This window comes from Somniosus microcephalus, chromosome 3, assembly GCF_052327205.1.
Source record: "Somniosus microcephalus isolate GS21.2 chromosome 3, FLI_Smic_1.0, whole genome shotgun sequence".
Classification (NCBI taxonomy): Eukaryota; Metazoa; Chordata; class Chondrichthyes; order Squaliformes; family Somniosidae; genus Somniosus; species Somniosus microcephalus.
This window is the reverse complement of record NC_140989.1, coordinates 312,309,749-312,321,940: the sequence shown is the minus strand read 5'-3', so window position 1 is coordinate 312,321,940 and position 12,192 is coordinate 312,309,749. Positions and strand designations below refer to the sequence as shown.

The 12,192-nt window shown below is 43.5% G+C and overlaps 1 protein-coding gene across 2 annotated transcripts in view; it reads left to right on the top strand.

Annotated features, from left to right (window-relative positions):
- The window catches only part of LOC147122150 (ras-related protein Rab-3B), a 205,392-nt gene extending 193,829 nt beyond the window's left edge, over window positions 1-11,563 (top strand). For both annotated transcript variants that reach the window (XM_085982946.1, XM_085982948.1), the window contains exons 4-5: window positions 5,534-5,658; window positions 11,369-11,563. In XM_085982946.1, coding sequence (XP_085839072.1) covers window positions 5,534-5,658; window positions 11,369-11,556 — 313 coding nt within the window. In that variant the 3' untranslated portion in view covers window positions 11,557-11,563. The remainder of the gene's footprint in view (window positions 1-5,533; window positions 5,659-11,368) is intronic.
- The last annotated feature ends 629 nt before the right edge of the window (window positions 11,564-12,192 follow it).

Below are 12,192 nucleotides of genomic sequence, written 5' to 3'. Positions count from 1 at the left end.
TGTTCTGCAGGGCAGAACTATATTTTTAATTTCATAATTCATATTTTGTCATGGATCTAAGATCTATATTTCCTTCCTCAACCAACACCATCAAAAGCACAGATTAACTGATCATTCATATCACTGCTGTTTATGGGATTCTGCCAATACAAAAACAGCTGCTGCATTCACCTGAGTTACTGCACTTCAGAAGCAATTTATTGTGTGAAGTACTCTCAGATGTTTCAATGCGAAAAACACTATGTAAAAGAAAGTATTATTCATAATTATTATACTTCTCTATAGCAATGCCAGTTGCTCGGTTACATTACCCATTTAGTAGAGAATAATGAGTGTCCAGTGAAGTAGTACCGGGCTGTAATCCGATCGTTCTTTAAGTACATCATCCAACTCTAACATTAGATTATCTTTTTGAAAGCACTATGCTGTGTGTATAACTGGCTATTTAAAAAGAAAGACATGCGAGGATTTATTAACATCTTATCACTTCTTTCAGTAATTCACATATAATGAATTGCTGTATTGTTGGCCGAGGAAAGACCATTGACCAGGACATCAGGAGAACACTCTGCTCATCTTCAAATAGTGCCACTAACGTGGACTGTTAGTCAGTGCCTTGGTTTAACATCTCATCTGATGAACAGCATATGGCTACAATGTAGCATTTTCTCAGTGCTACGCTGCAGTGTCAGCCTAGATTGAGCCTAGAGTGTCAGCTCGAGTCTTGGAGCGAGGCTTGATTTTAATCATCTGACTTAAGAGACTAGAATGCCCCCAGCTGAGCCAAGATGACACAGTTGATTCATTTTAAAATGAAATCTTAGTTTTTCTTTTATGTATTTTGGGGCTGTTACTTAATCTAACAGATTGAATGTAAAACTGTATTTGGCTGTTACAAGTTCAGATCTGCCATAGGTATCTACTCAAGCTCAGTGGTGTCAGTCGCTGCCTTAAGTGACCTAGTTACCTGTGTTTTGAAGGAAGTTGACTCCTATTGCCCTGAATCTGCTGGTGCGGTAGCAGGAGTATAGCAATGAAACTCCTTTGTGATCTGGATCAGATCTCCATGTACTCCTTTAATCTCTCCAAAGACTTTATTCCACAGTAGGTAAAACATATCGAGTCACATGGCCCAACTTTTATTCACATGCCATTATAAAAATAAAGAACACACATATGCTAGTCCACTTTGGTGGGCCCTTTGTTAGGTAGGGAGGTCCAGGATATTGACCCAAGTGATAATGAAGGAACGGCAATATATGTCCAAGTCAGGATGGTGTGTGACTTAAAGCTGAACTTGGAGATGATGGTGTTCCCATGCTTCCATGTTCTTCTAGGTGATGGAGGTCGCGGGTTTGGGAGATGCTGCCGATGAAGCCTTAATGAATTGTCGCAGTGCATCAGTTAGTTAGTACACACTGCAGCCATGGTGTGCCAGTGGTGGAGGGGGTGGTTGTTTCAGCCAGTGGATGGGGTGCCGATCAAGCGGACTACTTTATCCTGGATAGTGTCAAGCTTCTTGAGTGTTGTTGGAGCTGCACCCATCCATGTAAGTGGAGAATATTCCATCACACTCCTGACTCGTGCCTTATAGGTGGTAGAGATGCTTTGAGAAGTCAGGAAGTGAGCCACTTGCTGCAGACTACCCAGCTTCAGACCTGCTCTAGTAACCACGGTATTTATGTGGCTAGTCCAGTTCAGTTTCTGGTCAATGGTGACCCCATGGATCTTGATGGTGGGGACTCGGCGATGATAATGCCATTGAATGTCAATGGGAGGTGGTTAGGTTCTCTCTTGTTGGAGATGGTCATTGCCTGACACTTGTGTGCCACTTATTAGCCCAAGCCTGGATGTTGTCCAGGCCTTGCTGCATGCGGGCATGTACTGCTTCATTATCTGAGAAATTGTGAATGGAAGTGAACACTGCAATCATCAGCGAACATCCCCACTCCCTACCTAGCAATCATCGGCGAACATCCCCACTTCTGACCTTATGATAGAGGGAAGGTCATTGTTAAAGCAGCTGAAGATAGTTGGACCTAGGACGCTGCCCTTTGGAACGCCCATAGCGATGTCCTGGGGATGCGTTGATTGGCCTCCAACAACCACAACCATCTTCCTTTGTGCTAGTAATGACTCCAGCCATTGGAGAGTTTTTCTCCTGATCCTCATTGACTTCAGTTTTACTAGGGCTCCTTGGTGCCACACTCGGTCCATTGCTGCCTTGATGTCAAGGACAGTCACTCTCGCATCAGCTCTGGAGTTCAGTTCTTCAGTCCATTTTAAGACCAAGGCTGTAATGATGTTTGAACTTGAGTGGTTCTGGCGGAACCCAAACTGAGCATCAGTGAGCAGGTTATAGATGAGTAAGTGGCACTTAAGAGCACAGTTGACTATGGATACATATGTAAATGAGGGGCATGTTTCAGCCCCCCACACTGAAAATTGATATTGCAGAGCGGAGCAGGAGCCAGACCTGCTCTGCTCAGATTTCAAAATTGGTCACCATACGATTGCCACCAAGAGGTAAGTTTTTTAAAAAGAATACAAAAACAAAATTGTTGCTCCACTGACTCAATGGTATACCAATTGCCCTCCCCCTTCGGGACCTACTTTTGGGCCACGGCCCACAATTCAATTCTTCAAATGGGTGCGCTGCCCCTGGAGGCGCGACATGCATCAACAGCTCGCCCAATTAATATTAATGCGGCTTGAGCCCCAATCTTGGGGCAGCCTTGGGCTTCCCGTTTCAGCCGTGCATGTGGCTGCGTCGCCGCCTTCACGCCCAAAACCAGGCGCCAACGAATTTATACCCCCCTCGTGTCTGGGTCCACTGATGGGAAAAATGGCCGCAGAATCCTGAACTGTGACGCTGACATTCACAAAGAAACTTACTCGTCTCATCATTACTGCAGATGTATATAGATTGAGCTGATTACAGGGAATCAGTTCCATGTCTGTTGTATGTAAACAAGACTGTGATAAAGACTTAATCATTTAAAAAATAATCTTGGGAAATCAATGATCCATATTAAAACTGCTCCCTTTACAATTTAGAGACTGCAGGTTTGAATTACTTTGATAATTGATTACACCATTTGCAGATGTGAGGAGCTTGGTCACTTGTAATTTACTTGTGCTTTACAATAACAACATCTTCCATTTATATAGCGCCTTTAACGTAGTAAAAGTCCCAAGGTGCTTTACAGGAATGTTAGCAAACAAAATTTGACGCCGAGTCACATAAGGAAATATTAGGACAGGTGACCAAAAACTTGTTCAAAGGAGCGTCTTAAAGGAGGGGAGAGAGATAAAGAGGCGGAGAGGCTTAGGGAGGGAATTCCAGAACTTATGGCCCAGGCAGCTGAAGGCACGGCCACCAATGCTGGAGCAATGAAAATCGGGGATGCGCAAGAGCCCAGAATTGGAGGAGTGCAGAGATCACGGAGGGTTGTAGGGCTCGAGAAGGTTACAGAAATAGGGCGGGGTGAAGCCATGAAGGGATTTGAAAACAAGGATGAGAATTTAAAAATTGTGGTGTTGCTGAATCAGGAGCCATTCAACGTTCCTTTTTAGCTGCTCTAGAGACCCCACGCAGCCGGTGAGCTGGCTTTTAAATGCAAAAACCACACATGTGCGGATCTTCACGCAGCACCTTAAAGGGGCCGCACAGCCCCAAAACAAATTAGAGGGAATATTGGAGCCAATGTAGGTCAGCAAGCCCAGGGGTGATGGGTGAATGGGACTTGGTTTGAGTTAGGATTCGGGCAGCAGAGTTTTGGATGAGCTCAGGTTTATGGAGGGTGGAAGGTGGGAGGCTGGCCAGGAGTGCATTGGAATTGTTAAATCTAAAGGTAAGAAAGGCATGGATGAGGTAGGTAGAACATCTCCTGAAATTGTACTTAAGTGGACATCAGGTGAGTACAGAATCAAACTTGGCTGTGTGCCCTCCACAAGCCCACTGACACTCACTGCTTAGATTCACAGGTGAAGCATTAACACAAGGCCAAGAAAACTGCTAGCATCCATGAAACATTTCCCCAACACGAGTCACTGCCTTCAGGAAAATAAAGAGTTGAAAAGAAAAATTGTAACTCTTATCTCAGTATCTGTTAACATTGCGTGCTCAATTATTAAAACGTAAGAAAGCATAAAGCAAGAAAAGGCCATTCGACCCACTACTGAATGAGGGGGGAAATTCTTCTGATTTTCAGTCTGTCTTGAGATTTGTTAATTTTGTACTTGTGTTTTCTTGTTCTGTTTTTATATTGACATTATCTGTGCCTCTCAGTCCCTTTTTAATTCTCTTTTCTCCAGTGAAAGTTTAGTTCTGTGAGTTTCTCTCCATAAGTCCTAAGTCCTTCAAATAAGTCCCACTTCCCTGAACCCTGTCCAATATACCAATGTCCTTTTGAAGCTAAGGTGCTCAAAATTGTACACAATATTCCAGACAGGGTCTCATTGCTAATCTGTACAAAAATAGAATAGCTTGTTTCATTTATAAACAAATGGCTTTGGAGTGCATCCCATTACTTGATTAAGATTCACATTAACTGGATTCTTTTAAATACAGGGATTAAGGGCCATGATCACACCCAAATACTTTTCCTTTTCGCTTTCACTAAAGAGCTCACAAAATGGGACGCCTCATTGTCTGCAAATATTTCCTGTTTCATGTTTCAACTGTGCATTCATCGACATTAAAATCTATCAGTCATTTCTTAGACAATCTGCTCATTTGGTGCAGGTCTCTTTGAATGCTGTCAACTGGATTTATACTGCTTACCTCACCATATGGTAATTTGATATCTTCAGCAAATTTATAACATTATAAAACAAGTACTCACCCCATATTGTTTGAATACAGCGAGCAAGAGACCCAAAACAGAGCCCTGCAAAAATGGTACTCACCCCAAATGAAGCTCTTTTTGCATTTATTATCCTTCCCATTTTACTTTCTATTGCTAACACAGTTTTCAATCTTGTTGGTTAATTTCTATTACTTTTATGAGCCTTAGACTGCTCTAAAAGGCTCACACATAGAACTTAATCAAGTTGCCTCTTGAATCCATTTATACTGTCCGCTTCAACGGCCTTTCTTGGCAACACATTTATGGAAGATAGCAATAAGCATTTGCAGCCAACTTTTGACAAAACTTGCCCACCTATTAAAAACATGGGAACATAGGAACAGGGGCAGGCCATTCAGCCCCTCGAGCCTGTTCCGCCATTCAGTGAGATCATGGCTGATCTGAATTCCACCCCCTTCCCCCGCAATGGGAAGGGGATAAGCAACTATATGACATATAAGAGTGAAATTCACGATATGAGTTCATTTGCCATTTGCCTGTGGTAGGTGGCATTTCAAAATGTGAAACAAATCGTGCTTCCGAGGCAGTGAAAATTATAATATGTGACTGTACTTACAGGAGCATTTCTTCATAAATTACACATGAAAGAAAGTAAAAGCAATTGCTGTTCATAGAGATTATTTGTGCAATTCGCTGTTGATTTCCATCGCTTATTTAAACAGGGCAACCCAAATCAAAACCTACTCATGGGATAATGCACAAGTCATCCTCGTGGGAAATAAATGTGATATGGAAGATGAGCGCGTAATTCCTGCTGAAAAGGGAAAACATCTGGCTGAGCAGCTAGGTAGGTGATTGCTTTTTTTCCTATTAGTAATTATATGATACGGTGATAATATTTCCAATTCATTCTTTTAAATCCTACAGCTTGCATAATTTATACAATGGTGTGTTTTTGAAGGGTGTGGTAAGAAGGTTGTCGGCATTTTATTACTAGTGTGTTAATATGGTATCTAGTTTTGTTAACCATAATTAAAACATTAAATTCAGGTTGGGAACAACTGATTGGTGCAGTTGATTAGAAATCATCCCGTTCACCTCTGGGAGCGGAGTTCAAATCTAGTTTAGATTGATGAGCTGAAGTTTGCTCTCTGATGGCTTAGAGGATCCAAAGTGAAAGAAAGAAAGACTTGCAGTTATATAGCACCTTTCACGACTACCGGACGTCTCAAAGCGCTTTACAGCCAATGAAGTACTTTTTTTTTTTTTTTTTTTTTTGAGTGTAGTCACTGTTGTAATGTGGGAAATGCGGCAGCCCCCACAAACAGCAATGTGATAATGACAAGATAATCTGTTTTTGTTATGTTGATTGAGGGATAAATATTGGCCAGGACACAGGGGTTAACTCCCCTGCCCTTCCTCGAAATATTGCCATGGGATCTTTTACGTCCACCTGAGAGAGCAGACGGGGCCTCGGTTTAATGTCTCATTCAAAAGACGGCACCTCCAGCAGTGCAGCACTCCCTCGGCACTGCACTGGAGTGACAGCCTAGATTTAGAAACATAGAAACATAGAAGATAGGAGCAGGAGTAGGCCATTCGGCCCTTCGAGCCTGCTCCGCCAGTCAACGAGATCATGGCTGATCATCCAAACCCTAGCACCCGGTCCCTACACCGACAGCCATCCCACCCAAGCCCTATCCACTAACACTAAGGGTCAATTTTTATCATGGCCAATCAACCTAACCTGCACCCTGGAGTGGGACTTGAACCCACAACCTTCTGACTCAGAGGTGAGAGTACTACCAACTGAGCCACGGCTGACACTGAAAGCCAATTTCTAACAGGTGCCAACCCTCAATTTTGTGAGCATATTCAGACTGTGCATATTCAGTACTACTTGGCAATACATTGTGAAGTGAGATAACAGAGATGGGTGGTGTGAGAAATGGGGAATATCACACTGATGCATGAGAGATGCTTTTTGAGGATGGCTGTATGTTGTTGGGGAAGTGTAGAACTGTGAGTTATTCACTAATGCCAGGTGCCAAAAGTAAAAATGTTTCACTCCCCACTTTGCACAAACATTCATGAACCCTGAGTAATGTTCATAGAGTCATGACACCAGTCTGCAGTTCTGACTATAAAGTAAAAACTCACTGGTACTTCAAATAGAAAATTGATCTCCCATTCCAACAAGCAAGTCTCCTGCTCCATGTTGTAGCAGCCATTTTGCAAGTAGTTAGCATCAACTTCATTATCTATTGCATTACTGAGCTACTAAGGGAACATGAAAAGTTTTAAAAAGAGAGTGAAAGGTAGAAATATTTTTTTAAAGTTCAGTAAGGCAGCCCATTGATGAATCTCTGGAGGGTCACTACATAATTCTGTCTCACTAGCATGGTTTAGTTTTGTCACATTCTTTCATTTTCTTAGTGCACTTCAAGGCTTGATTCAATAATTACCTTGCAAATACTTTAATATATTGGTTACACTTTGGAAAAATGCAATAGGGAAATTCCATGCACTAAAAAATGAATTTCCAGAATTTAAAAAAACGATTACAGAACTCAAACTCATCAGAATCAGGTAAAGCAGTGTTTTGTATCTTTAGAAAGTTTGAAATCAGTCTAACATTTTTTTCAATATAATGTTAAGAATTATTATCAATGAATGTACTCACATACACACAAACACAACTATCAATTTTATTAATGAGCTTTTATTATAGGTAACTCACTCAAGTAAAACAAATCACTTACATTGCAAAACCTATGTCTTGAAGATTATACATAGCTTTGCCTGCATGGCTTTGGGGGTTGAGTCAGGACTTTTACTGCTACAGAATCACAGAATCACAGAAACCCCACAGTGCAAATAGAGGCCATTTCGGCCCATTGAGCCTGCACCGACACATATCCCACCCGATCCCTGTAACCCCTACACAACACATATCCCACCCTATCCCTGTAACCCCACATATTTAATCCCCCTAACACTAAGGGTCAATTTATCATAGCCAATCATCCTAACCCGCACATCTTTGGACTGTGGGAGGAAACCGGAGCACCCGGAGGAAACCCACGCAACACGGGGAGAATGTGCAAACTCCACACAGTCACCCGAGGCCGGATTCGAACCCGGGTCCCTGGCGCTGTGAGGCAACAGTGCTAACCACTATGCCACCGTGCTGCCCCTTCATTTGTGCTGCTACCTTCATTCAACTCTGCTCAAAGTACTGCTTTGCACTCTAGAAATGGAGGATGAAGACATGGCAGAATCTAGGTTGAAGGCTCTGAGAATAAGGCATCACCAAAGGTATTTCCCTATATGCAGACACTCACTCACTAAGATCTACAGAAGGTTTTATTTAGGCATCACCACAGCACACAGTAGAGGAAGTGGAACAGGCCAGCAGCCATTTGCCAAACCACAACTGATAGCCCATAACTTTCAATAAATAAAGGTTGACTCACCAAATAAAGTCACTTCACACCTGCCTTTTCTCTCTGTGCCATACCCTCACAAAGTCCCTCACTTTCCAAGACTTCTGTTGAGGTCTTTCATAAGACATTTCCCCTCTCACCATCCAAGTCCCAAAAGTTAAAAGCATATACAGAAATGAACCCATAACTCTATGTAATTGAATTGGGTGAGAAAAATGGAGATATATTGATAATACAAATTTTCACCTGCCATTGTATTAACATATTTAGCACACAGACGCCCATGCAGCGGAGGTTGAAACGGCCCATGTATGGATATGTCAATGATTGGGACCAAAAGCTGGCAATGCTTCTCTGTCAAATAAATATTTGTTGTCTTCCTGTACCTGTGGTCTCTTCAGTGAGGACTGCAACGTTCTCTGGATTTTATTATGAGGCCGTCAAAACCTACTCTTCAACATGTACATCATCAGTAGAATGAGTTGGTTACAATAAATGGTGTTTAAGCCTATTACCTTGGTACATGTCTGTGTGTGGGTGGGGGGAGACGGAAAGCAAAGCTGGTGCAATGAGTTGCAGAGAAACAAGTTATCCTCCCAATTCATTCTTCACCTCCATATGATGTTATTCTCATGCTTAATAATAGTCAGGCAGAATTTAAAGACCATCTGTTCATAATTCGGCTTTTAGTCATCTGCTAACCTAGAATTGAAAATTTAATTCAAAAGTGAACAGAAATTGCACATATATTTCTTTTTTCCTCCCTAACTCAGGGACACGGAGGTCAATTGCAGCGACCCCAGGCCTTATTTCCCCAACTGACATGTCCTCACTGCTGTGAAGTGAATATCATTGCCCGGGCTGAGGCACATTGCCCGGGCTGAGGCACATTGCCCGGGCGGAGGCACTTTGCCCGGGCGGAGGCACTTTGCCCGGGCGGAGGCACTTTGCCCGGGCGGAGGCACATTGCTGAGGCAGTGTAGAGTGAGCTTTGGGACACATCAGTGGATGCGGCAGTATCGTCCAGCTCTGAACATGAAGGGGATGGGCACATCTGCTGGCATCCATCTAGAGACGTGCACATTTCATCGCTCTCAGCATACAGCCCTCCAAAATCTCTGCGCTCCTCCAACTCTGGCCTCTTGTTCATCCACTGCTCTCTTTGCCCCACCATTGGTGGTCGTGCATTCAGCCATCTAGGCCCTAGACTCTGGAATTCCCTCCCAAACCTCTTTGCCTCTTCACCTTTTAGATCCTTCTTAATGTCTACCTCTTTGATCTAGCTTTTAATATCTCCTCATAATATCTCCTTGTTTGGCTCAGTGTCAATTTTTGACTGGAAATGTAATTTATATTTATGACCTCTAGTTTTGGACTCCCTAAAGTGGAAACATTTTCTCTACGTCTACCCTATTCAACCCCTTCATAATCTTAAAGACCTCTATTAGGTCACCTATCAGCCTTCTCTTTTCTAGAGAAAAGAGCCCTAGCCGGTTCAGTCTTCCCTGATAGTTATAACCTCAGTTCTGGTATCATCCATGTAAATCTCTTTTGCATCTTCTCCAGCGCTTCTATATCCTTTTGTAACATGGAGACCAGTTTTCGTTCACAGTGCTCCAAGTGTGGTCTAACCAAGGTTCTATATAAGTTTAACATAATTTCTCTGCTTTTCAATTCTGTCTCTCTAGAAATGAACCCAGTGCTTGATTTGTATTTTTATAGCTTTGATAACCTGCAATGCTATTTTTAATCATAGAACCTTACAGCACAGAAAGAGGCCATTCAGCCCATTGTGGCTTTGCCTGTGAATCTGTACCCCAGAACACTTTGCTCCTCTGCCCCATTTAGACACGTAAGGAGTAGGTGACCTCCTTATTCCTCCTACAAAAATGCACCACCTCACACTATCCACATTGAAATTAATTTGCCATACATTGTGGATAAATTGACTAAAAGGCCATAATTTTAATCGGGAGGCATGTTGGGAGCAGGGTGGGGGGGGGGTGCTATGAAGCAGCCAGGAAACCCGGGAGAACGGGTTCCCCGGGAGAATGGGATTCCCGCAGGCCCTGACAAATTTAACAGCAAGGCCTGATATGCATTTCAAACCTCTGTTTCCTGCCTGCAGCACTAGGCTGCAGAGAGGAGGGAGGGAGGTATCAGGTGGGGGCCGGGGCGTTGGTCGGGGGCTGGAGTATCGGGGGGGATGGAAGGAAGATCGGACTCTGGAGCATCAGTGGAGGGAGGGAGAGAAGATCAGAGGCCGGACTCAGGAACATGGGGTGGGGGGAGGGAGGGAAGATCAGGCTCTGGAGCATCGGGTGGGAGGAGGGAGGGAACATCGAGGCCGGAAGAGGATCGGGGGGCGGGGGGAGCAGGGAGGGAGAGAACACTGAGGGCCGGAGGATTGGGGGGGAAGGGAAAGAACATCGTGGGCTGGTCTGAAGATCATCGGTGGGGCAGGGGACGGTATGGGGGAGGCCAGGAAAGCGATCGGAGGCCTCGTTGGTGGTGGTGGGGGGAATTGGAAGCTTTGTGGGGGGTCTCCAATCACAGGGGGTGGGTTAGGCAAGGACGCTGGATTTAGGAGGTAAGTAGGTAAATGTAAAGGCACTTACCTCCTGGATCCAGCAGTCCTCGCCGTCAACTAGCTGTTGGGTTTCCTGAGGCCTGCGAAACCCGACCTGCCACAGTTACATTTGAAATGCAGGTTCAATCTGAGGCACAGCAGCCTCATCGTTATAATATTTAAATGGGAGACCCGTCTTCTGGGAGCGGGTTGGCTGCCCGCCCCCCCATCCCGCCTCTGTTAAAACCGGAAGTGGGCGGGTTGGAGGTGGGCTCTGGACAGGATTCAGTTTTTTAACACTTTAATTTCCCATACGACCCCAACCCACCCATTTTTTGGGGGGTTAAAATTCCCCCCAAAGTGTTCCTCAAGCTGCTGGATGATATTTGTAGCTCTGGTCTATTTTCCCATCTGGAGAGATGAGGTGAACACCTGAAAAGTGTAGAGGGTTGGGTGGGTGGAGAGGAGAAGGAGGGGAAAAGTAACACAGAGAAAACCTGTATGAATCACCCTGTACATTTCTCTCTCTTTTTTTTTTACAGGGTTTCAGTTTTTTGAGGTCAGTGCCAAAGAAAACATCAATGTCAAGCAGGTCTTTGAACGTCTAGTAGATATCATATGTGAGAAAATGTCAGAAAGCCTGGATTCTGATCCCTCAATGGCCAGTGGCGGCAAGCACGCACGGCTGACAAACAACCCGCCATCAATGCAGCAGAACTGCGCCTGCTAGTGATCGCTGACCTTGGTGACCTCTGACCTTTCCCTACTACTTTTTTTTTCAGTTTCTCTTTATAGTTGCATGTGGTATGGAGACAACCAAATCCCTATTCGTTCACCGTTATACAGATAGTGGGACTAAGATATTTATTTATTATCCTTTAAAATATGTTTAAATGTTACTGTTACACAAAGTGGACATTCAATGGCATTAAAAGTTCTACTATCTTACTAACTGATGCTGATATAGATGTATCTGAAACTGAACCATTTCAGTCCTTCTGAACTGGAAATCGAGACTTCGTAGCTAAATATTTCAGTGCTTGCTGTAATGAATTCATTCTCTATTGTCCTTTAGCCTGGGAAGTTGTAAAGAAAGCATTGTTAAGTAGTAAATCATAGTAATGCTATTGAATTCAAAGAGAAGCTGTCAGATTTAAGTGAATAGATTGATGGAGCAGTTAAAAGTTGAAATATTGGCAGAAGACTCCCTCTGGTTACTTTGGCACCCTCTATAAAACAAACTTCAAACAAACATAAACTAAAAGGAAGAAATATAACAATCATTAAAAGTTATTCCTGGAAAAGTAAGCCCACTATCGGACTTCAGGGCTATGATTTCCCTTTTCTGTAAATTCCATTTACATGT